Source organism: Haliaeetus leucocephalus, unplaced genomic scaffold (genome assembly GCF_000737465.1).
Source record: "Haliaeetus leucocephalus isolate CR32 unplaced genomic scaffold, Haliaeetus_leucocephalus-4.0 Scaffold162, whole genome shotgun sequence".
Taxonomy (NCBI): domain Eukaryota; kingdom Metazoa; phylum Chordata; class Aves; order Accipitriformes; family Accipitridae; genus Haliaeetus; species Haliaeetus leucocephalus.
In genome coordinates, this window is record NW_010972598.1 from 3,053,888 (window position 1) to 3,080,551 (window position 26,664).

A 26,664-nucleotide genomic window follows, 5' to 3' on the forward strand; every position below is an offset into this window, starting at 1 on the left:
TTGCTGCTGCTACTCAGCTCCCTGTAAATGGGGCAGAAAAATCCTGGGTTTGTGTCCCTCCCACAGGCACAAAACACAGAAATCACGTGCTTCTCCTCTCTGATCCAATCCTCACTTACAACTGAGTTTACAGCCATTGCCAGCATCTGGTAAGTTTGGTATTCTGGGTCAGGAAACTCTCAGAAATAGGTTATTTAAAAAAAATAAAAATCTAAAACTTCTTGTTGAAAGTTTAACCTCCTTTAGACACTTCCAGAAACCCACAACCTAATTACTCCTTCACATAATTTTCACAAAGATGGTGCTATTACATCTGTCTTACAAAAAAAAGGTGCACATCCTACTATCAATTTGTACCCTCCTTTATTTTCTTATATACATTTTTATATTTAATTAATGAAAAGTAAAGATCTGGATATTATTTGGCATGTCCTTTCCATCCATGACAGCAATCACATAAAGGTTAAAAACATAAAAATCTACACGTATAGTTCACTAATAGCCAGACCACTGAAAAGCGCTAGAAAGGAAGCAGTACTGAAGCCAAAATGTTGAAGCCTCACTTATTCTATCTACTTTTATGTGGGAAAATCTTTGATATTCTTCTGAAAATTGATGTAACTAGATAGCTCACAAACAATTCATTCCTAGTTGCAAGAAGCCATTATTTAGGTTATTTATATCACACTATATGAAAAATTCAGTCAGTGAAAAAAAATAAATCATTTTAAAATACAAAAATTTTGATGCAAAAACATTTGATATATCTGATTATGTTTAACTTAAAAAGTCAGTTTGTGATGATAGAGAATGTATAGACATCACTAAAATGAAAATATGTGCTATTACATTTCATCAAAAATCTCAAGAAAAAAGATGTTTTCATTCATATTAATTGTATACAATACTATTATCTTTTTAATAAAACATACTGCTTTTATGTAGAAAACTCTGAATATAAGGTCCAGCCTTTTAAAACTATTAATAGGAGACCAAGAGCCATCACCCGTTTTTCTCTATTTCCATTATCATATGCTTATTTAAACCTCACAAAAGTGGAACAACAGAATTCACTGGTTTTAAACTTGTAGTCATCAGGGCAAATGCAATAAATAAAACAAACAAATGCATACATACCTAAATACATAGATAAGGAAAGGAATCCCTTTGGCTTAATTTGCAGGAGCTTTCTAAATCTGATATGTAAGAAATATATATCCCTACATTTTGGGATCTTTACACCAGAAACTGAACTGGAAAATCAAAGCTGTATTATTTATTTATGCCACAAGTATTCTAAATGAAAAAGGACTGAGCAAGAAGAAACCAACCAAGAATAGCGTGTATTTTTCTCAAATACCTGACTCTCAATCCTCTTGGTCCCTGCACTGAAATAATGGAGGCTCCTCACTACCTCATGGAGCTACAGTCAGTTTGTATACAATTCTTTAAAGCAATGATTTAGAGGGATTTATAGCCAGAGAAAGTAGCTTTGAGATCTAATCACTACGGTAGAAAAACCTAGACTCCCTGGAAGCAGAGGCTTAAATTCTGGCAGGTTCACCTCATCCCTTCATCTTTCGGAGGTGGATTAAATTCTGTGTAGCTTAGCATATAGGGGTCCTCCGCAGGACTTTTCAGAGATGAAGTCCTATCTCCTCTAAGTGTTGTTAAATATAACATCTTTTCTCTCTTCCCCCTCTTCCCCCTTAGAAATAAGTCCTAGCAACTTGAAATCATTTTTCTAAAGATATTTCTCTTTTCCAGGCAGCTCCCTACCTTCTTGTCTTGAAGGTTTTTAAGTTTTATTTCCTTGATTCTCATTTTAGTATAAGTGATAGACACTCTCCTGTAGAATTGTTCTACTCTGCAGGTAGCATTAGCAGAAATAAGGGCCCAGAAGAATACAGGCATTTCTTTCCAGTTCAAGATTTACTCTTTTCATTTCTTTAAATTGCCAAAAGCTAATCAGACTCACTGAAACAAAATGTAAAACTATCTTTAAAATGCGGAAGAAACCTCAGCAAATATCCCACTAATTATTGATCCTCTCCAACAAATCCCTATGTGTACTGACAAACAGTCTGAGCAAATTAATGGCAGTGGCTACTACAGAGCTTGAGTTTAAATTTTTAGAGCTGAAACTGTTGATACATATTACAAGTAGTAATGATTGTACATGTGTGCACTAGGGATCTAATTTAAGCATTTAATGACATCTAATGCACTACACAACCCTATATATTTTTGGTAGCTACTTGGTGCAGTTCATCCCAGCGGCCTCTTCAGCAGTTGCAGATAACCAAAAAATTGCTAATAGAACCCCTGTTAATGCAAAACATGTTGGCTAGTGAGAAGAAGGGATGTATGGATTGGTAGTCCTTAGGTTACCGAGTTTGCCCCAATTAAAAAGAAGAGTAATAAGAAAATGGATTTGTCAGTACTTTAAATCTTTCTCAGTCCTGACTGGGTTTTAGGCATACGATCCAAATAGTCCCAAAGAGACAGATGCATAAAGATAACAGATAATAATAATTACTCAACCTTGGCTGCTATTTAGAAGAAAAGGAATCACTAGGAATGGATGCAGTGTGAAAAAAGTAGAAATGCAACTCATCAAAGAGGCACTGGCTTGGGCAAACAAAAGACCAGAAACTTAAGAGTCCACATCCTTTCCCCAAGATGCACTAGGTAATACCTTGGTATAAAATGCAACTTATTTTCTGTTGAGAGACAAATAAACCAATATAGTATATAGCAGCCAATCTTCAACTTAATGTTCCCCATATGAAAAAAAATACGACTGACACGGACCACCTGTTGTTCTTTCCTCAGGGACCTTTAAGTACACCTAGTTATTATTAACCATACAATGTCCAATAAATGTTTCAGAAGGGAAGATATACTTCTAAAAATTATTCAGAGTAACATAGCCTGCAGATCCAGCTCAGTACTTTTGAAGACAGACGTTATATCCATTTAATGCGAATGTCACTGAAAAATTGTGTGTCAAAATGTTGCTTCTCAAGTTTCCTTTTAGAAGTCAGTCAAGCTGGTAAATGCCAGCCGATCAGCAGCCCAGTACATGTTTTTCAGCCCACTTGAGCCTCCAGCTGTTCAAACCCTTTGCACAGTCCCACCAGAGCTGCAATAACCTTAGATGAAGTGGTGTAGGAGTGGAGCCTAGAGCTCACCTGAAAATCAGAAATCAGGCTGAAAGTCCTCTCTTGCAAGTTGTGTTGCCTGCAGCTCTGTCACCTAGCAATTATGTAGGAAATGGTCAATGATTACACACAAAGACTTTGAGATCCTGGTCATCAGACCCTGCAGATGTCACAGAGCAGTGGCAAAATCTAAGAGGTAAATGCTAAAATGTGAGCACAAAGACAAATGGAAACAAATCTTGAAAATGCTTGGGCAGACTGCCAGTTACAAATAGAAGCAGAGGGCATTTGGATTACTGAGTCCGAGTCCTTGTCACCATGCCACAGAAAGCTCTGCTCTTGGTTGTACAACTTCTCTGTTGATCTTTCCCAAGAGCTACAATACCTTATCTTGGGCATCCCTTGGGCCACAGTGTGACACTGAAAATTTGTTGTGCTGTTATTGAAAATACTTTTCACTTCACTTTAAGATAAGCATCAAAGCAACAACAACTCTTTTAATTAGTTAAATGAATGATTTAATTAATTAAATTTGAGAAAAGTTTGAAATTGAAGAACCATAGTGAATCATTCGATTTACACCTGTGGCAGTACGATCCCCCCAGCAGGAAATGAAACTTCTCCAGGTAGGGAGAAGAGAAAAAACCCCAAACCCTGGAGGCTACAGCTTGAACGTTGAACAGACCAATTGAGATGTGCCAGGTACACTGAGTGACCTTTTTGGCCAATAGGGATTAAATGACCACAGGTCAGATTCAACAAGGGTGTAAACGGGGTCCCACCGGAAGACATTTGGAATCAGTCCTCCTCGGAGCAGTGGGTCTGCAGTCAGGGATGCCGCCCTAGGTAACTCCTCGAGGTTGAGAGCCCTCATCTTTCAGGTGAGTGATATGCGCATTTTGAGTCATCACTTTTAAATCTTAAGGATTCTTAAGTCGGCTGTGTAGTACTAGTTCCCTTTACACCATTGAGCCTGTGGTTTATAAAATGTTACCAGAGTTCTAACTAACTTTTTACTGAAGAATAAATCTGACTTTTAACACCTATTGGATTTGATTGCACGTGCCTCTGTGACACAATCATTCATAACCTCCTTTCCTCAGTGTCAGTCTGTCAACATAGTCAACCTGTTAATATAAATTAACAGAAGGGGTGGAGTATCTTCCACAAAAATGGTAGAGGCACACTACTAATTTCTTCTTTACTATTAAACACTAGGATAAGTTTTATGAACTCACCAACAAAGTAATTACAGATTGCAGTGAATGTGATTCTAACTCTTCTCTCATGCACGCTGTATCAGTGCATGCTACAAGCATAAGTTTGGACCTGTTTAATTTGTTCTGAAACAATCAGCTTCAAAGTCACCTATTCAAAATCCTCACTGAAAAAACCAGAGATTTTAAAATGCTTTGAACACTGAGGAATCTTTTTTTTTTTTTGTCACATGCAAACAACTGTATTAAATCAACAGGGGCTGACATTGAAAGTCAGTATATCTTAGGCAATCAGCCCTTGGCATCTTGGTAGGATCAGCTCTGCAATGGTATCCCAATAAAATGCAGGCATTTTTTCAGAAGATATGCACTAGCATGAAAGCATAAGCTTTGTAATTCACCCAGCACCAGGCAAATTAGCAGTGACCATCTTGCTAGAGCTGACTGTGAACCCCTCTAGCTTTCATGCACAAGTGATACACTGTGCCCAAGAACTGAATATAAAGCTCAGTTTCATAAACGCTTATTCTTCTGATGTCTAAAATGGAAAAAGGTGGAAAAATCCCAGGGAAAAAGTACAAATACAGCTTCTTTGTTTGGTCCATTTCCTTTCCTCCTACATTCTCCGCTTCAAAGCAGCATTGATTACTACCTGCAGCTGGACTGACACCTCCACTATGATATCTTTTATTATTTGTATTTTGATAGCAGCCACCAACACATCAGACACAATACATTACCCAGAAATCTCATAGGCTAAATAAGAAAACAAGAAAGAGATGGCTAACATCTATATAAATGCACTATGGTTTATGTTACATATGTGTGTTAAAAACATTTTTATACGTTTAAGTAACTTAACACATCTTGAAGTATACCTGACTTTAGTGCTTCAATCTTTCATTTTCACTTGCTCACTACAGTGTTCAAAATAATAATAAAAAAAGAGTACAGTTTTGAGGGGTTATTTCAAGACAGTGCTATAGCATCATGAGAGACAATATGAAAGGCACAAATGTGAGATGAGATTGTTTTTCAGAGCAATGTAACTAGAAAAACAGACCAGACAAGGTGTTATTGTATGTGCAGAAGGTTGAAAATATTTTGTAATAAAATTTTTGGACATTTTGGAATGAAAAGATTTTCCTTTCCACATTAACTGTCCATTTGAAATCTGATTTTACTTATAAATTGCATTGAAACAACAGATTTGGTGGACTTGCAACCATGTTCCCCTGTGACTCATATTCCTAATAAAACGTGTGAATCTAGTGCCTTGCTGTCATTCAGAGCATGGCTGGCTGGCAGCTGTGTGCATATGAAGACAGAGCGCATGATAAAGTGCACAACTAGTCAAACAGACAAATTTGCAAATTCAGAACAAAGCCTCATTTTGAAGTCTTGCAGTTCCTCCTTAAAGGAAAACCTAGTTACCTTGCAGCTTTAGCTAGGTACCTCTATGACAACTACATATAGACATTTCAGCAAAATCCTAAGGTTGTATCACTAAGGTAACGACTAGAAGTTCCTCCTTAAGTCCTTGCGCATGAGGAGTTACGAGGAGAACGTGGCCGTCACCTCATGTACCATGGGTCTGGAGAGGAGCAGGCAACACGAGGGGGACACAGCTGCAGCAAGAGCTGGGGAAGGGGATGGAGGGACTGCTGCCCTCCCAACCCACCTCTCCAGTGTTTGCTACCGACCTGAATTTCTCCAAGGGCTTTTGTTTCTTTGTGATGATCAAGCAGTCAGCCCTGAGAGTAGGATGTGAACTATCTTAGCATATTGAATTTTAGTTGGCGATACAAGCATACATTTACCTACAGAAAGATGGACTTCTGTTGCACAACACTTTCAGATTTTTAATGAGGAACTAACTTTTTATTCAGCCTACCACAAATCATCCCAGCCAGAGAGCTAAACAAAATATGTGGTGATATATGCATATACAATTATTAAAATCACAAAATTATTCTCTATTAACTTTGAAATTGGTGGAAAGGGATAGGAGACAAGAAAGGGAAAAAAAGAATTAATCATAGTGTAATTTAATTGCATAATGAAAACTATTTTTGAATAAATTTCATAGAATCATAGTATAGTTTGGGTTGGAAGGGACCTTGAAAGGTCATCTAGTCCAACACTCCCTGCAATGAATGGAGATATCTTCAAGTAGATCAGGTTGCTCAGAGCCCCGTCCAACCTGACCTTGAATGTTTCCAGGGATGGGGCATCTACCACCTCTCTGGGCAACCTGTGCCAGTGTTTCACCACCCTCATCGTAAAAAAATTTTATTCCTCATCTCTAGTCTGAATCTACCCTCTTTTAGTTTAAAACCATTACTCCTTTTCCTATCGCAACAGGCCCTACTAAAAAGTTTGTCCCTATCTTTTCTCATAAGCCCCCTTTAAGTATTGAACGGCTGCAACAAGGTCCCCCCAGAGCCTTCTCTTCTCCAGGCTGAACAACCTCAACTCTCTCAGCCTGTCTTCATAGAAGAGGTGTTGCACCCCTCTGATCATTTTTGTGGCCCTCCTCTGGACCCATTCCAACAGGTCCATGTCTGTCTCGTACTGAGGACCCCAGAGCTGGATGCACCACTGCAGGTGGGGTCTCACCAGAGCAGAGCAGAGGGGCAGAATCCCCTCCCTCGACCTGCTGGCCACCCTGCTTTTGATGCAGCCCAGGATACGGTTGGCCTTCTGGGCTGCAAGCACACATTGCCAGCTCATATCCAGCTTTTCATCCACCAGTACCCCCAACTTGGAGAAAGTTAAAAAATAATACAGAAAAACTCAGATCAATTCCTACTTGCCGCAGTATAGTAAATTCAGTATTTCATTACAGAGTTCATTACCTCTATTATTTAATCACATGATGACCATTTATAGTAGGAACAAAAGCTAGTTTTAAAATGCAGACAAATAATACTGGAGAAAAAAAAAAGATCTTATAAAGCAGAAAAGAAAAAGAAACATTTCCTAAGGATATACAATGAAACTGTAAACTTATTTAAGTGTTAATGAAAATCTTGGAAAATATACCGAAGCAGTAATTTCTTTAGACTTTTGTGACTAATTCTTCTTACTTTTTTCATAAAACCTTTAGGTTCTGAGTCAATGGAAAATATGTCTAAGCTTTGATATTCTGTACTACTTCCCCCAACCCCCCAAGGTTTACTCAACAAAGTTTTTATTCAATCCAGCATTATTTTTAATTACGATTGCCTTTTGAAAGTGCTCTTTAAAAAAAAAAGCAAACATTTTATAAATTAGGGAAAAATTTGTGCATGGCTTCTTTCTTTTTTATATTTCGATACTGTTAATATTTAGCTGTAAAGATTTATTTTCCCATGGCAAAAATATTTTTAATCACTTGAATTTAATTTATATGAAACACAAAGCTTGTTTTAGATCTTAAATGGTGATTAATTTGAAGTTAGTGGCTGGTTTAAAGCTGACTCTAAAGTGGGAATAAGTATTGCATATGGGACTGACCTGCTTCTATTATATAAACCTGTTTCAGCTTCTGTAAACTTATATGTACTTAGACAATTTCTACAGAAACTTGTATTTCAAAGCTGTCAATATTAGAGGAGCTCGACACTACAGACGTACTGCCTTCCTTGCTGTTAAGAACAATAACCTGATTTAGTTCAGACTATATGGTCTCTTGTCACGAGGTGAAAAAGGAAGGTAGAATAAATCATTCTTACAATTAGATAGTTCACTGAAGTTTTCCAATATTCTCCTAGTCACCCTCTCCTGGAAGCCATATTATCTTCATATGACTTGAAGTGGAATATCCTATCAGGTTCCCATATGAAACTGAATAGGCATAAATTTATAGCAAGAAAAGAAAGGAAACCATATGTATACCAGCAAATCACATGCGCACACATGCACAAACATGTATGACCTTAAAACTGTAGATACACAAAATACACACACGCACGTATGCATGTACGTATGTACAGCATCTCCTCTCTGCCTCCAAGTTACATTTATAAAGTAGGGAAACTAATGGATTCTCTTGCTTGTGTTGCAGCCCCTGCTCAACAGTTAACTCTGGGAGCACGCCAGAAGAAGCAAGAAGCTGCATGGTTTGGACGAGCAGACTCTAAAATACTCCAGCAGAAGAAAGTCTCACACTCTGTGGTTTCGATACAGAACTTCAGGCTGGTTGAGAGTGTCAGTTCCAGTACGAGTTCGATTAAGTTGAACACGCGTGACACAGCGATGGTAATCTGTCATACACTGATGCTCAGAGCGTTAGTCACCAGGAATAAAGCAGTGAGAAATGAAGGAAGGTAGGCAAATAAAACTATCGTGATCTACTGAACAGAAGGGCTTGGAACACAAAATGGAAGAGAATGTCTCCTGTTATAATGACAATACTTTTAATTATATATACTCAATGAAAAATAAACTATTAGAGAGAGAGTAAAATACTTCCAATTAATGGCAGTAATGTAATGTTCAAACTTAAATGAAGTATTTTTCCCTTGAGGGTTTTACTGTACTATTTTATTTAGCTTAACGTAATTTAAATTATAAACAGAATAGTTTTGTTAAGTCCCCAGAGAAATGTATTTTATTTATAATGTATTTCCTCTGAAGCGGTTACGGAAATCATGCTCTTCCTGAAGTCTGTATTTCACATACCACCTACTGCTGCAAACTAGTCTGACCTCACAATTTAAACATGATCAGTCTGGTGAAGTACGTGACAAGAAAACTCAAGATTTTTTTAAAATGCCAGAGGACATAGAAATTTGTAATTCTGCAGACTAATAGCCTTCCCTCTGAAAAAAGGTATTGAAAGATCTTTGTTGATAAAAGTTATGTTTTTTCAGAGGGAACGGAACTCAGCCATAATCACTCCACTTGAGTTTTTAATGCATGTAATGGAAAAAGAATTCTTTACACTATACCCTAGAGGGAGTTTCAGCTGAGAGTAATTATATTTTGTATACTTAAATTTAAATATGCAAATATTTCCATTTTTCATTTAAATCACAAATCCTTAAAAAATTTAATTCTAGTATAACAAGTACACTTTCTTTCAGGCTGCAAATTACAGATGACCAGTTTGTGTCATCTTTTTTCCTCCAAGTAATTAAAATAATCTATTTATGAATAAATAAGCAACTATGAATGAATAAATTGAACGCCAGTCTACGTGCTCTCCTCATCATCAATAGCTACTGCATAGACTTAGTTAAATAACATGTGACAAAGAGGAAATTGTCTCTAGAAAATTAATTTTGGCCATTAATCATCTTTTTAAAGCATAATAGTACCCTATCCTCATGGATGAACCATTAACTCAACACGCCAGCCATAGATATACAATGGTCTAAGCTGTGATGCTTCTCCTGAAATAATGCCAAGCCAAGTCACTTCAAAGGGACTAAGCAAGTAAGCACTCTAAGATTTGGCTGATTGTACAACTGCTTACCGCATGAACTCATGACAGCTGTAGTCAGAAATTACATATACTTTGAATTGGTTGTTCTTTTTGTGAAAGCTACTCTTCTGCTCTAACCTACTACAACAATTTATAAAAAAATAAATAGATAAATAAATAAAAATACACATTCTCATTAGTGTTTGATTAAGAGCTTGAATCATTTTTCAAGGGATAACGTATAGGAATGAATATTTCTGTGTCACTACTCTATATAACAAGTATCAATGTTCTGGAGTTAAACTTCTGATTGAGTTAGATTTTGTCAATATCACAAAGTTTCAGGTAGGTATTTAAATGCAGAAAAAGTATTTTTAATCACATTTATGACTATATGAAACAAATATGAATGAATTTAACACATTATTATTTTTCTTTAAATAATTGACATGAATATAATGCTGTACAAACCTTCTAAGAAAAGACATTTCCTTTGGCTCTTCTTAGATCAGACATTATCTAGTTCACACTTGAAAGTTACACCAATTGTGTTAGAATTTGCACTTTGTATTAGAGAGCTGACCTGTACCACAACCTTAGCAGACATCTATACTTTGCTAAAAGCTACTAAAGCACAAGCATTACTTGTGTTAAATGACAAATGCATGTCATAGTGACCATTACCCTTGCATTTGAGGCAAGATTTTAAGATTCTGACAGCCCAAACAGTCTAGCTGGTGCAGATTTGCTAAGCAAAATGATGCTGCTCCTCTTGACTAACGTAATGTGTTCAGATGAACTGACAAATTCTGTTTAATGTGCTGCACATTTGTGGGTAGTAAAGCATGTTATTTTATTATTTCTTTATACATATAATCTCTTAAGAGCTAGCATGACAGTGTAGTGTAAATCTAAAGCAATCCATTAGATTTATTTGCATAATGGCTTTGTTGTTCCTAATTTAGTATCAGAAAAAAAGAAGATACTAATTTCTGGCTTTCTGAAAACTTTGTTAGTATATTTCTTACAGACGGATTATATAGTTTGGTGCTTTAACCTTTCATTTTTTGTTCACTGTTTCCCCACTGTCACATCAGAGTCTAAGTGACAAATAATACGTGTTTATACAGGGAGAGAGATGTGGACTGTAAAAAATTTGCAGAAGTTAATTATATGAATTCAGGTATTTTCTTTGTTACTTTCCTTTTAGGCTATAACTGAATACAGTTCAATTCCAGTTTCTTTGGGGTACTCTGAATTTTGGCACAAATTAAAAAATTTCCTGACAAGGAATTGTTGTGCCACTGATACCTACAGAAAAGGCATTCTCCTCAGACTCAATATCCTCTCCAGCATAATAAATGTCTTTTGAGATTGCTTTCCTGCCTATCAGTTACAACTGGGGAAGATTTTGGATACTCAGAACAGAGAACATGAACCTCTTCCTCAACCTAGAGCTAGCAACCCACTTATGAATTGTGACAATTTAAATTTAACTACTAAACCAGAAAATTTATGTGTTTTCAGAATTATATTCATAGAAAATCTGTCATCAGGAAAAAAAAACCAAAACAAACCCACAACCTTTCACCTTATACAAAATACCTGAAAAAAAAGTAAGTAAAGCTGGAATATGGTCAACACAACATGAAAGGCAAAACCAACTGTAACTGAATATGGCGAGCTGTGTAACAGTGTGCAAGATACCATGTCCTAATTTCAGGATATGAAAGCAGGGCTAAGCATCATTTCAGGATTCATCCAAGACATCCGTTGTTAGTATTGAAGCCATAAAGATTCAGCCACTATGCTATGAAAGTTCTTTCCTGAGATGACTTGGTTAGCAGCTTTCTCCAGACAGAATTGAGTGACTGAAATCTCAAGACACTCCAGAAACAATCACAATAAACTGTCAGTGCCACAGTCCCTAAAGCAAGTATGTGAGGAGAGCTGTTTTCTCTGCAAGGAGAGTGTGCCAGCATGTGTAAATACAGGCCATCTAAACCACTGCTACATATCCATGTTTACCGTTCATTTCCACAAAATTAGAAATGCAAACCAAAGTGGAATTTTTACAGAAATGTGCAAGGAATGTAAAAGAAACACCAACTATAATGTAAACATAAACGCTGCAGCCTACCAATTCATGTAAATTATTTTAAATGCTACTGCAACTGAGACATAAACCAGCATAACATACAAGGGAGAAAGCAGTCAAGTGATAATGAATTCTGGCAATTTAATCAGAACAATTTACTTCTTTGTCTAGGTTTACTCTCGCAGAGGGAAATGACTTGTTGAAACTAAACCCAGCTAGCACATCAAAACCAGGAGTGAAAACATACTTTTCAAGAAACTGAATTTAACTGGTTAGATTCTCACCTCTACTATAGCAAGACTGAATTATTCTGCAGGGAAATCCTGGAGGTGGAATATCGGCTGCATTTTTTGTCTGATACTCATAGAAAACTTGAAGGTTTGTGCAGAAGCTCAAGATGCTCAGCAGGAATAACCTGAAGGCATCTTTCTCCTGATTACCAATAACATGATACTGTTCTACTCTTCTTAACCTGTTCAGCCTAGCTCTTACCCTGGCTAGCTCTTATTCTGCTAGTTGTGCAGTTGTAATAACAAGAAGCGCAAAGTTTGCCAACTGCTTGAGAATTAGTTCAATTTCTCTGCCGGGTTTTGTGCCTAAGCTGAAATTTGCACCACTGCAGCTGCTATTAAAGTTAACTGAGGTATGCCTACAGGAATCATAGGCATCGCAGTGTTCCCAGAACCCACAACAACTTAAAATAGATGTGCCTGTTGATAAAACGCATCACAAACTTAGAAGGCCTTAATAAATGATTTTGTAGTCCATAAATTCCATAAGACTCTGACTTCATAAAGTGAGCACTGTTGCCAAAAATCTGCTGTTTCCCAATATGTTGAATACTTGGAACAATATAGTATGAATATATATGTTTCTTTGAATTGTACCTACATGGTCCACTGAGGAACATCAAAGTGGCTAGTTGGATCAGGCACTGCGTAGTTCTGTGAACTCCTCTTTTGGAAACAAAACTGGTAGTGTGTCAGCATGTAGGCTGTGAACAAAACAAAAGATGCAAGAAAAATTATTAAAATAGATTACAGACACATGGGGGAGGCACAGACATATAAGCCAAAAGGCCTCCTTTGGACCAAGAGAAGACAAAAGCTATTAATACTTTCTATTACTGAATAATATCTTTTTTTTTTTCTTTTTTTAATCTTGGAGACCTAGCTGAAAATAGAACAACTCAAGTGTGCATGTATCACACAGATATGGAGCAGTGGTAATAAGATGGTACTGACAAGCGTTTGGGCTGCTCACACCTACCCACAAAGGGCTATGTATGATCACAGTATTTTCAGATGATTTTTCAAACCCAGTGACGAAACTGGAGTGAAGATAACAGTTTCTCCAAGACAGCACAAGCTAGTCTGCAGCTGAGTCAGCAAGGGAGCTTGGCTGGCTTGTGCCTGGAAATTGCCATCTCTGGGCACAGAGGGACATGGGATGCTGAGCCCGCTCACAACCCAGGAGCAGCTTGACACAGGGGCGGAACTAAGAACTGGGCTCTCCTTTTCTTCCCCAAATTATGCAGTCTCTCAAGCTAACCAATTTAGAAAGCTGGTTTGGAATATTAATTTTCATGTAAAAAATGTAAAAAGCTAGAAAAATACCCCCCCTAATGTATTCCATACATTATATTTCCAGCTCCATTTAATATACCATTGCTTTTAAAAGTTGACACAACTACAGAGGAAGCAAAAATATCAATAATTAAAACCTAAACAACACACTTTCCTCTGCAAAAGTTGTAAATTCCTGAAGTCAGAAGTGTAGGAGAAGGATTAGCCACTGACTACCATGTTCCATTCTGTTATATAAAATTAGTACCAAGTGGAACCATGTGCCCGTATTATCCCATTTATTGCATGCCATTGCAGCCTGAGGCTTTAAGACCCCTTTGAATAACTTAGACACAGAAGAGCGATTCTGAGTCTACAGATGCTCCATGTGTTTTCTCAGTATCTCATCCTTTACCAGCATGCCAAAGGATTTCACTCCCAGGTGTTATAAAAAGGAGGCAGCAGACCAGAGAGAGAACTCACTGGCTATGCTGGATGCTCAGTTTCTCAGGAAAAAAAAACCCACCACAAAACAAAACCAAACCAAATAAACCAAAAGAACAAGAAAGTTGAGATTATTAACAAACAAGACTGAGACCATATTCCAGTTAATTTTCAGAATGGAAGAAAATACACATTTACTACCCATGTACCTTGCTGCACGCCAACACAGCACTTCTAAGACAGCTCTGATATACCATTAATCATGAAGGTCTCTCCATCCTCTGCTAAAAGACTCTCCTGGAAGACAGCCGTTCCCTCCACTAACCCTGCACAGCCAAGAAGCGCAATGCATTAGAGTGGAAGTGAATCTGAACACACTCTTAAACCAAATGAAGAATCCAGAGGCTGTATTTGCAAGAATCGAGTGGAAAGGAAGCAGATCAGATTAAATACGGGGAGGAAAGAAGAAATACACACTATTTGTCTCACAAATAGCGCCATGCAATTCTTAACTGGAACGAGCCTGGACACATCAGTGTGGCAAACCCTCTCCTAAGAGCAGGCTTTGATACTCTCTCAGCCCAGGTTTATGTTTAGATGAAAGACAACCGCTCCAAACCCACTTCCTGAAGCACTTCTTTTCCTAGGCATTTCTGTGCCGAGCTGTTACACCGCTACTCAAACGCTCCGTAACGGCCACTGCTCCCAGGCGGACAATGCACAGGAAGCGCAGCACAAGGAAATGCGTCTGCACCGAAGGTCACCGAGCAAAGAAAGCAAAACCCTCAGAAAGAGGCAAGGAGCAGCCAGGGAGCTCACGCACATCATTTAACCGCCTCGCGCCTGCAAAGGGCTTTCACTCTGTAAAGTGACGCAGAAGCTCTGTAAGGACATCGGGGAGCCTTTGGCGGGAGAGCTCGATTTTTTGGCTCAGGAAGGATGGTTCCAGACTTTTGAAAACAGCAGGTCTGGTTTCAGTACTGCACTCCAGTGACGCAGCAGTGAATCCACACCTTAGTAATTCACTCATTTATTAACACTGTAATTTGCACAACGTGTACCAATTACTGTTTAACTGAGGTCTCGAAAGGTCCTTGGTGAAACTCTACGTACTGTCACCCGTGAAACGACAATGAGAATTACACTTTAAAACACTTAAAAAATTAATTGTTCAATTATTTTTATACAGAAAGTATAAAGGATGAAAAGCATTTCTCATTCATAGTAGCAAGGCAGAAAAATACTTAAAAAAAATCAGCTTCGTGACCAAAGTCAGTTTTAAGTCACTTTTACACTTTTAAGACTGCAAAACAATTGAAAAGGGAAGCCTCTTTTTAATTAGTTGAGCCTCCCTTTAGTTGAGGAATTACAGTTTCTGACAATTAAAACTGGAATTTTAATAATGCTTACTAATTTCCCTCATATCAAGTTATTATGTTTTTAGTTAGCAATAAACTAATTCATTATTAAATTAGCTTTTCAAGCTATTCTCAATAAAGAAATTTCTCCCAGTAATTTTCTACTGTATTTTAATTTTATGCTATTACTATCAAGAATCCAGTTTTACTCCCCTAACAACACAGGCTGTGACTCAGAGCTGTGGAATTCATTGCCCTAATTTACAATAAACTAAGACTCCTCGAATAAGCTTGTGCTGTTTGTATATTCAGCTACAAAACTAATAAACTCTACTCTTTATGAAAAGCAATTAAAACGAGTTGACGATTCAGCTTGTGCAGAATATCAAGGTCCATTTGAAGCAACCGCATCAAAGTTTTATTCCCACGCATCTTTCCACCTTGGTTCAATTTGATTCTTTTAGAAAAGGGAGAAAGGCTGTTATGTGACACAAAGCATTTGGAGGTAGATGCTAATAGGTAATGTGAGGGTGGACCTGTAATAGACATCATAAAACGCAGCTGCTAACTCCTTAAAATCAGGGAGGATGGAAACCTGGTTGATTTGTATTTTACACCTGGGAAACAATGGTTTGAACCATTCTTCTGTGCTGATACAGTTCATCAGTCCTCCTTTATTCTTTCCAGAAGACTTGCCCCAAAAAATGCCCCCAAACCAACAAATTCCCCCAAACCCAACCCCTCTTATCAGCATGAATCCTGGACATATTTAAGCCAACATCAGCCACCTCCAACCTCAACTGCTATATGTCTATGCTTGAAAATTTAATTTGCAGGGTGTTTCTAGGCAATGGCACTCAATCTGTGCTGTAACACTTTGAGAATGGTCCTAGTAGGATTTCAGCTTGGGCATGGTTTGGGAGGCAGCATGACCGAGGAACTTGAGTTAGGCTCTGCACATGTGGGCACACTATGGAGACGAGGGGACTGAGATCTGTGGTATTACAAATACATCCATGATTACGATACCTTAAAAGATGCTGTTGTCTGGACAGGTGGGCGCACTGTGTTCCAGGTACAGAACTGAAGATCACATTTTATGACTTGTATGATTCCTTTTGTATATTCATGAGAATCCCTATGTAAAACAAGAAGTGCACCTGTGTGCCGCCTTTAGCTTTTTATTTATTTTTGATAAAAACTCACTTGAGACTAGAGTGTCAGAAAGGCCTTTAAGAGAACTATTTCTGTGGAAAGCAAAACACTGGATACAGTAGTTTCTGCTTTGTTTACTTGGTAAGATGAATCTGCACATGTTGAGTCTGCACTGAGAAACTGAGTTCCCGTGTTTATACAGAGGTGTATCACAAAGTAGGTTTCTCACTATCAGACTGGTAAAACTTCATACATAGTCAGATGGGTATTTCACCTGAGTGTTTATCAACAGATAAAGATGATTTCACGGGTCCTTTTTTTTTTGATTTTAATGAACTTTGGGCAATTTTTGCCTTTCTGTGTGGAAAAAAAAGGTCTCAAAAATTGGAGAGACTTAGTTACTTATTTGTATTTTCTTGTCTAAATAACCTATTAAAAATCAATCAAAACACTACACATCATATTTATCATCCTAAAAAATGTCTCTAGGTGTACCTACACAGATAAAAGGTGCCTTAATAATTTTATGGATGTAATCCTGATGACTTCATAAAATCAGGAAAAAAGCGTATTACAATATCAGCCCTGCAGCTTCTATTTCCAGTGGACTTTAAAGAGCAGAAAATCTTTTGATTCTTGAGCTTCAGGTATAAAAAAGTCTTCAAGCTGAAAGAGGTGTCTCTGCCTCTCACTTCTTCTGCTGGATCTCATTAGAAAGAGGTTAGAATCATTCTGGACCAAGACAAGATGAAAGCTGGATGCTAACAGATTGCAACTGCAATGTTTATACACTTGAAAAGCACCTCTGCACTGTGATGAGAGGAAAACATGCTACACCTAGCTCAAGACAGAACTCCTTGCTGGGACCAGTTTTTTTGTTGTTGTTATTAATTTATTTTCACATTCTTAGAGTTTTTTTTACCTTACGGAAAGAGTTCGTTTATAAAAAGAGATTCTTGTACTGTTGACAAAAGGAATCAAGCCAGTTTCCAAGAACAAGCTGCTGACTTGACTCCCAGCCAGCACAGGTCAGAAGTAGGTAAGAATTTTGAAAAGTTGAGGTACTACTGAAAGTACAGCTTTTTGATTAAATATCTCAAAAATTAGCACTATTGATACATAAAGTACACATGGGCCATGAATTCAGAATAATATATTGGAGAGTCAAAAACCTGCATTAAAAAAATAAAACAAAATTTTTTGGAGACCAAAAGCGAAACAAAATTGTTTGCAATTTTCTGGCAACGCACTAGAGAGATATTGTCAGAATTTTTCTATTATTTATTCACAAATTTCTATTGCCAATGTCTTTGGCCTGAACTCACTGCTTGAAGTTTGGAGACTAGACCTGTCAAATGGAATTTAAAAGAAGCACAAGATTAATTTTAGCTCCATGTTTGTTATGGAAGTAGTCTGTAAAATGATGAATCACTTGATGTGCTCAGAGATCTCATTGCAATCACTGGCTACCAGTGGTCCCTTCACACGAAATACAAAATGACGGGATCATCTTTTCTCTAACCCTAGCCCAATAAACATGTTAATATTGTATTTGACATTGAACTGCTTCAAAAGGCTACGTTAAGGAAGAACAGTTCTAGAATATCCTATAAATTAGATGGAAAAGGAGGCACAGGCTCATTCCAGCAACTCTGACTTGAAAGATAGATTGATGTCCTGTGTCTGTTCTAAACACTAGCTATAAAGATAAATTCTTCCTATATTGTGCAAATGTCAACCAAGCCCCCATTGAACTGAATCATCTTCTGCATTTCTGAGGTTGTAGCAGAAATTCCATAGGGCCAAAATAAAAGGACAAATTTAATGTCACACAACAGTTAATTTCATTTGCTCAACTTTTATTTTTTGTGGATGACTGAAAGCAATAATTTTATGCCCCTTTCATCCAGTTTAATCAAGATAAAAATTAGTGATTAGCATCCTGAATTTAGACAATGAAAAGATGTCAATTTATAGTACTGACTCAGCCAAATCTGCTTCAGCTGCTGCATAACTATGTTAGAAGGCTTCATTTTGTTTTGAAGTTCTGAGGAGCATGGTAAAACAAAATCCAGACATTTGAGGTGTGATTTTAATTTGGTAGTCTTACAGCTCAAAAATTGTTCAGTCTAGACATATCACATTTGTTTCACTCTAGAATAGTGACTTCAGCATTTCACTGGCAAAGTTGAGTGGCTATTTTGGAAATATTCAGTTAGATCTGCTCAGCATAAATGTGTTCAACTTAGTTCAGTTCACGTACAAAGCATCTCATAAGTGCACTACAGTGTCTGAATATATTCACTAGTAACAACTACTAGGAGAGCACTTCAGTTTAACTGCTATTTATTACTTACATTTTCTATGTATCTGATATATAATCACAAAAGCTTTTTAAAATTTCAGAAGTGATTAGAATCTCTCTTAGATTTTGATTCCTTTGGGTGCTTACTGATGCCTGACTTCTAGCAGCTGTGTTTTTAAGAAAACAAAGATTATTTTTGTTTATTATTTACATGACACTACGAGACAACCATGGCTAAAAAGACGAAACCAGGAAGCTCACTATTCGGTATATAGTTATCAGCCTTAATAATTTAGGAAGTGGTCCCACTTAATTTTAGATATCTTTACAGTTATACGCATGTACCCCTGAGCTGTACAGACTCTGTGAAGTCAACACAGGAAAAGCTGCCACATCAAAGGACCATTCAACAGAGCTGATGTATTTTAGCTGTTGTCCCTAGGATGAGATGAAGCAAGCCTTTGGAGTATCTCATGTCCTCCATCCATTACACAGCACATGTAAATCTGCTTTGATGAATCCCAACCTGAGTGTTCACTTCTCGTGATCATAAATAGGTATCCATAATAACTGTTTTTACAAATCCCTTTCATCCACTGTTTAGTCTATAAATATTCTGATCCAGCCAGCCATTTAGAGTGAGATTAGGATCCACTACACATATATATATATATATGCATGAAAAAAACCCACATGCCCCTTCTCATGGAAGGCAACCTTATCTGAAAAAGATGTCCTCAGCAAACATACTGTTCCGTTTCTTCCACACAGAGTTTCACTACTAACAGTTACTCCAAAATTTTAAGGTATTCATGACCCTCTCACTGACAGCCTTTTCTACAGCTAACACTGCAATTGAGAAAGATGTTTCCCCCACGTGTGGTTTTCAGTGTCACTAATTACACTAAACAGAAAAAAAACCCAAACCAAACAAAAAACAACAAACTAAGGAAACATTAGAAATTTCAATATTTCAGGAAATATCTGGGTGTGACTTATGTACATCATACGTGTCTGGTGTGTTAAATCTGAGAGAGTGGGAAAGCACAAGTAAAGAGGCAGTTGAATGTGCTATGAGTAATATGCTGCTTTATCAGTTGGAAGCAGATGGACTTACCTGAAAAGGGATGGTAAGTCTGTTAATGGAAACGTGCTGCCTGTTCACTGGGGTACCCAGGTAGGAAATGTACCATAATTTGGTCTTTCCTAACTATGCCTTCCAGGCAATAGAGGAAAATCTCAGTAATTGTTAATTTCTTTCTAAACTCCATTTTGTATCAAGTATAGACAAAATTACCCAACAATTGTCTTCACAAAACTTCTGATGAGAAATTATGGGGTTAATGAAGATGTTTATAAGCACAGAGAAGAGAGAAGCTGTTGGCAAGAGGTGCAGTAATCTCCCGCACTCACCTACCGAAGTCCACTCTTCTACATCAAGAGACAGTTAACAGTATGTATATGTAAACCTTAAACAACTCCCTAAATGAACCCAGACAGTGGCTGCAATGCAGCTTGTACATTCAAACATATAAAACTACGTCTCTGGGCAAAGAAAAAAGGTGGTGAAATATTAAATGTTCAACTCCTTCCACACCCAAGAGTTAGAGACACAACAGCTGTAATTGCATCTACTGGAATTAAACCTCTTTATCCAAGAAGTTTCCCTAAATCTATTTGCAGAGCTGAAGAAATCACTTTTTTTTTTTTCTTCTTTTAAATTAAAGAGTAATTTTAAATCTTTACGGCTCGGAAAGGAACCGATTGTTGTAAAACCACCACGGGGTGAAGGTGTGACCTGCGGCCGGGCCCACCTCGCCCATAAACCCACCAGCACTAAACCTGCCAGCCCCCACAGCGGCCCAGTAGCACCAGCCCCGCTTCAGCCTGAATGTCAGTTCCCTGTGGAGCGGGCGGCTTCCCTGGCCCGGCGGCAGGACCCTGGGACACTGCGACCCAGGCGGCGGAGCCATCTCCTGCGGCTGCGGCTACTCCCAGGCGCCCGGAGGGAGCGCCGCTAAAATGGCGTCCCTCCCTGGGAAGGGGAGGGAGACGCTCCTGCACGCCCCGGAGACACCAGCAAACATGGCAGCACTGATGTAACCTCCAGGGCAAACGTCACTTTAAAGGATGTAAGAAAACCAGCTACCAGGCCTTGGATTTACCTCTGCTTCGGGTGTCCGTGCCCAGGCACCGGCAGGGGGAGGTGTGGGGCGGCCTCTGTGAGGAGAGGTTCCAGCCGGCCCCGAGGGTCGCAGGGCCGGGCACAGCTGAGAGAGACCCTCAGCCGCGGGTGGGTGCCTCGGAGAAAGCGTGTTTCGAGAAGAACAAAGCGCTCCCGGGCAGTCCACGCAGCAGCAGGCGGACATGGCCTGAAGAGCCCGTGGCCCGCGGAGAGCCCAGGCTGGAGCAGGTTCATCCTGAAGGACGGCAGCCCGTGGAGGCCCCGTGCTAGAGCAGGGAGCAGCGCGAGGAGGAAGGAGCGGCAGAGAGAAGCCGCCATGGACTGATCACAGCCCCTGTCCCCGTCCCCCTGTGCCACCACAGAGTGACTCAGCAGCAGCTCAGCTGCGCTGGTCCATGGAGCGGTGCCCCGAAGGGTTGCTCTGTGGGTGGACTAGGTTCAGAACTAACTCCCACAGGCTACAGCTCCATCCAGTATGAAACACCCAATGAACTGGCGAGGCTCACAACCTCAGACTTCATCGGGATGCTTCTGCTACCCAGCAAAGGCAGTTTTGCATGGTCTGGCAGCCGCTGCCCTCTTGATGCCAGTGTTCAGAGGGACAGGTTGCCCGTTTTGGGTCTTGGTGCATACCAGGGAGATCCGCGCTTCTTTATATGAAAGTCTAACTGTACTTAAGCCCCAGGACTGAATACATATAGTTATGTACCATTTACAGACTACAGCAACATCTAACATAACACAAACCAGTGCAGGAAAAGCTGCCGATTTTGACTTTTAACTAAAATTTCTCATTGCTAGGAATGCAAGTTATTGCTTGCTGATTTTCTGTGTTATTGTGAACAGCCACACAGGCATCAGGCCTGAAGAGCAAAAATTGACAGAAGCGCTCACTGCAGGGACATACTCCTGACCCTCCATGGGAGAACATCGTAAGTAAGCTTTGGGACTGTAACATGCCTTCACTCATCTGAAAATCTATTAACCTCTGTAGATCACTTGCAGTGTGGCTTTCTGTGCAACTGAAGTTAAAGATCTGTTATTAATTTTTTACTGAATTAGTATATAGAACTTCAGTGTTGGAAAAAGCAGCTCAGCCATTTCCTTCCCTATTAATATCTTGAAAATTGTTTGAATGTTTATACAAACTAAAAACCTAAACAGCTTTCAGCTGCTGGGGAGAAGGGATGAGGAAGAAAAAGAAAGGAATGATATGTGGGAAAGTAACAAGCCTGACATGAAACCCTTGTGTCATGTCACATTGTGTCATTAAATTCACAACTTAATCAACAAATCAGGTTCCCAAAATTACAAAGTATAGGATGTCATCCCAATGCCAATACTTTACTAAAACTAGACAGACAGCCCAGGAGAAATAAGCCAATGGCTTTCCTATCACCGTTTAACTCTTCTGCTCAGATAATACAGGTTTGGCTTTGCACAGGATTTATTTAATTGAGTATTGGAAAAAGCTTGCAACTGAGTACTACTGAGGGAAGCAGTAATCAACATTTGTTGTTGATATACGTTTACTCAAATGAGTTAATATGAGAAAAATACTGTAAATAACTCCAGGAGTATATAAACTCAGTTGGTGATATATGAGATTAAGCTCTAATGAGATGTATCTATGAAAGGAACAGAATGACCTATACCCTACCAGGATAGAGAATTGGTGCGGACCAGAAGCTCTGTGCACTGTATGTAGGCTTTGACTTCCACAGGCAATATCATAAGAACAGGCACTTCTGGCTGATTCACTATAATCACTCTTGCGTTGCAGTGCTGCTTTGCTATTCTGTGACTTTACAGGTCATTACAGTAATGGAAGTGTTGTCATCTAGACAAAATGTAAAACTACACATTTCCCTTGAGAACTGATAGTAACCTCAGTTGCATTTTCTAGCTGGGATAACCATGTTTTTTGCTTATACATATTTCCCTCTCTATTTCAATTTAAATCAAAGAGCAGTAGTATTGTTTCTATACATTCACAGTAGAAGTGATGTGCCCTAAAGCATAATGATTCTGTCTTTCCTGTATATATAGTTTTCACAGTGATGCTTTAGGAAGTAAAGAAAATGATGGGTTTTTTTGATAGATGATATGAGTGGAAGTGACTTAGATTTTTAAATATTTAAGAAATATAAGATGCTTCAGAAACTGGGAAGAGGATTCGTATCTGTTTTCTTTCCGTTTACAGGCAGAGGTGAAAGTATACTAAAAGCCCATTTTCCTCTTCAAGGAAAGGTTAACCATACCAGACCAATCTCAAAATGATGTGAACCAATGCTGCCAGCAATACTAAAATTTTCAGGTACCTAGCTAGGTTCTGTAAAAAAAAAACAAAAAACCCAAACCTTTAAGTCAATAACCAAATCTGAAGGTACGAAGAAAAGTCCCCAAGTTAGATTGGCAAGGACTGTTGCTTTTGGTTTTGTTTATTATTGCTTTTCCCTGGAATATGGAGTACAGTGTATTCCCTACAAATATGTTTTATTTAAAATATTTTCTGCTTCTACAGGCACTTAAGCTATTGGCAATGGCCTTCATTTCTTATAATCTCTTTCTGAGACATCTTGTAATTGTGGCTTTTGACCTTTTATTGTAAGTCATAAGTTACATGTAAGTTCTTCAGTGGCCCCCAGGAGCGTATGAGCAAAATGTTCTGTGAACCTTCTGAACTAGACATTCACTGAGTAATTGCAATGTTGGGGGATAATCCTTAAAAACACAGGTGCTTCCATTCCTATGGCACACAATCACATTAGCTTTATGTTTCTGCTGAAGTAATGCAATTCAAGACTTAATAACAGTACTAAACTGCATAATTAATTTAGAGGCATTAAAGCACACCAAGATGTATTGAGACAATTAAGATCTTTAGCAACATTGCCTTATGACAGTTGCTGCCTCTGGACGGCAACACAACATTAGCATACAATCAGCCCAACCAAGGGCTCTCACTGGGATAAGATTTTAAATTACTTAATAAAGACTTTACAGACAAAAATTCTGTGATCATCATCATGGTGTTCATGAGTCAAGTAAGGCCCTGATTTGTTGCAAGCTAACAATGAAATTACAGAAATTATGTATCTTGCTGACATTACAGAAAATGAGACAGAAAGCTCAGCTATTCTTCTAAATGCAGTAAGAGGAATAATGTCAAAGCCGGAGTTAAAACCTCCAAGGCTGAGCTCAGATAGCAGTCTTGCATTAGTATAATGAAATGCCAATGCAGAATACCCAACAGAACTCATTGTGTTGTTTTTTTGTCGCAGAAAATGGGCCAATACGGGTAACTTCTGAATTAACTGACTTCAGGAGGAATAATACCACTCCAGTGTTACAAAAATGATAACTGCATCAATTCTAAAAATCACCGCATCTTTTCCTTCAGCAATATCCCTATGGCTCAATTTCCCAGTGACGTAGGAAACGCCCTCAAGAGGGCTGTTGATACCATGTAACTTAACTATTTATTTTAGTCTGTTGTGAATCATCCCTTGCAGCAGCCCCTCTCCACGATCACAGGAAAAAACCCAATGGCTAATTTAGATTAAACACCCAACATCTAAACAGTTGGATTCCACCCAAAACTAAGTCAAGAGTCCGAATAAAAATCTGGCCTTTTCCTTCTTATAAAGCAGTGATACAATCAAGTTCCAAAGATTTGCCAAGCTAGCAAATATCACCTTTTTCACAGCCATCTGAAAATAGTCTGAAATCCATTGATTGCTAAACTAAACTTCTAAAGCTTATATCAAGTCTGCCAAAGCAACACAGCTTACTCAGTAATTCCTATATTTCTACATAATTTGTTTGGCTATTGTTTAGTTAGCAACATTTCTGAACAGAAATCTAACCATTAAAAACGTATAATGAGAAAATGTCACATATAGGAATAGCTAACATTTTATGAGTTTCTATAATAATAACCCCAACCTTTGTAAACATGTCAGTAGAGAAATCAGTTGGTTTCATGATTCATAACTAAACTTTGGTTTTGCCATGAACTCTACCAAGGACAGCGTGTTGTTGAACTGAGCCCTGAAGCAGAGTAGAGAGCAAGGCGTTACTCTGCAAGTCTGCTCCAAATTCCCTCTTTGTTCCAAAGATAACGCATCCCTTAACCATCTGTATCCACGGGAAAAAGACTGTCTGTGCATTGACCGGATTATTCGGAGAGCACAAAGCTATGATACCACGCATTCAGCACCACTCATGCTACCTTTCTTTCAGCGTAGGGGTCTCAGTGGTCCTGCAGACATCTTCCCCTCCTCTGTACACCTTGGTACAGCATAGCTCAGCTCCAATAGGCATTAAGGCAGTACTTTATGCCCTCCCATTTTTTTAAACAGTGCTGCCAGCCAAGTAAATATATTGCTTACAGACAGGAACACTAGCTGCTTCACTTCTGAATGTTATCTTATTCCTAGAGTTATTCGTCTCTTTAAAAAAGAAATTGTCTGTATGCGCTTTTCTCCAGTTTAGAAATCAGGTTATAATCTCGTTCCACATTAAGTCAACAAAAGAAATCCAGCATTAACCCCCATGAAGCAAAAACAACGTAAAAAGAGAAGCAAGCATTCCTAATTGCTCAATATTGGTCCTATTCTGGAAGAAAGCTTGGCAAAGCACTGATAAAACTGCTTCTGCTGTCTTGTATTCCTTTGAGTAGTACAGTTTTCTTATGGGGAGCTAATTTAATGGGAATATCAGTTCAAACAACAGGGTGGTTATACTTTAATGTTAGTCATTTTCAAGGACAGCCTTTCTACCTTGCAGCAGATAAATATATTCCGTCTACAGAACTTTCTTCCCTACCATGTAACTTCAAACAAGTGAACTTTTCTAGGCCCCACTATTTGTATGGCTACACCGTGTAAGAATAGCTCTTTCTCAGCCCAGCAAACAAAAGGAACAACTAGGAACATTTTAATAAGCCTGTAAATTCGAAATTCAAATGACTTGGTAAACTCATGATACTCTCTCCAGTAAATCAATGTGTAACCAATCCATGGTTGTTTACTTTAGACATGACCTTTTCTCTAGTATTTTATACTTTAATGAAGAAGCATGTACCTTGTTTGGGGGAAGGGGGGAAACTCCACTCTGAACAAGTATCTTTCATAGTTTGTTTCTGATCCTTCTAACGATGCAACAGTACTTACTAAATGATAGAGCAGATTTGCTGGGCTTTACCCTAGTTTCTTCTCACAAATCTGAGATTATTAAAACTCCCTTAAATTAACTGTCGTGGTTTAACCCCAGCCAGCAACTAAGCACCACGCAGCCGCTCACTCACTCCCCCCCATCCAGTGGGATGGGGGAGAAAATCAGGAAAAGAAGTAAAACTCCTGGGTTGAGATAAGAATGGTTTAATAAAAAAGAAAAGAAGAAACTAATAATGATAATGATAACACTAATAAAATGACAACAGTAGTAATAAAAGGATTGGAATGTACAAATGATGCGCAGGGCAATTGCTCACCACCCGCCGACCGACACCCAGCCAGTCCCCGAGCGGCGATTCCCCACCACCCCCCTTCCCAGTTCCTAAACTAGAGGGGACGTCACATGGTATGGAATACACCGTTGGCCACTTTGGGTCAGGTGCCCTGGCTGGGCATGAGAAGCTGAAAAATCCTTGACTATAGTCTAAACACTACTGAGCAACAACTGAAAACATCAGTGTTATCAACATTCTTCACATACTGAACTCAAAACATAGCACTGTACCAGCTACTAGGAAGACAG

At 38.6% G+C, this 26,664-nt stretch overlaps 1 protein-coding gene across 1 annotated transcript in view; it reads right to left on the reverse strand.

The window, feature by feature from the left end:
* CHRM3 (cholinergic receptor, muscarinic 3) overlaps positions 1-26,664 on the reverse strand; it is a 197,134-nt gene that overhangs the window by 117,781 nt on the left and 52,689 nt on the right. The window contains exon 2 of the mRNA XM_010562611.1: positions 12,781-12,883. Within this exon, the coding sequence (XP_010560913.1) occupies positions 12,781-12,878 (98 nt within the window). The 5' untranslated portion in view covers positions 12,879-12,883. The remainder of the gene's footprint in view (positions 1-12,780; positions 12,884-26,664) is intronic.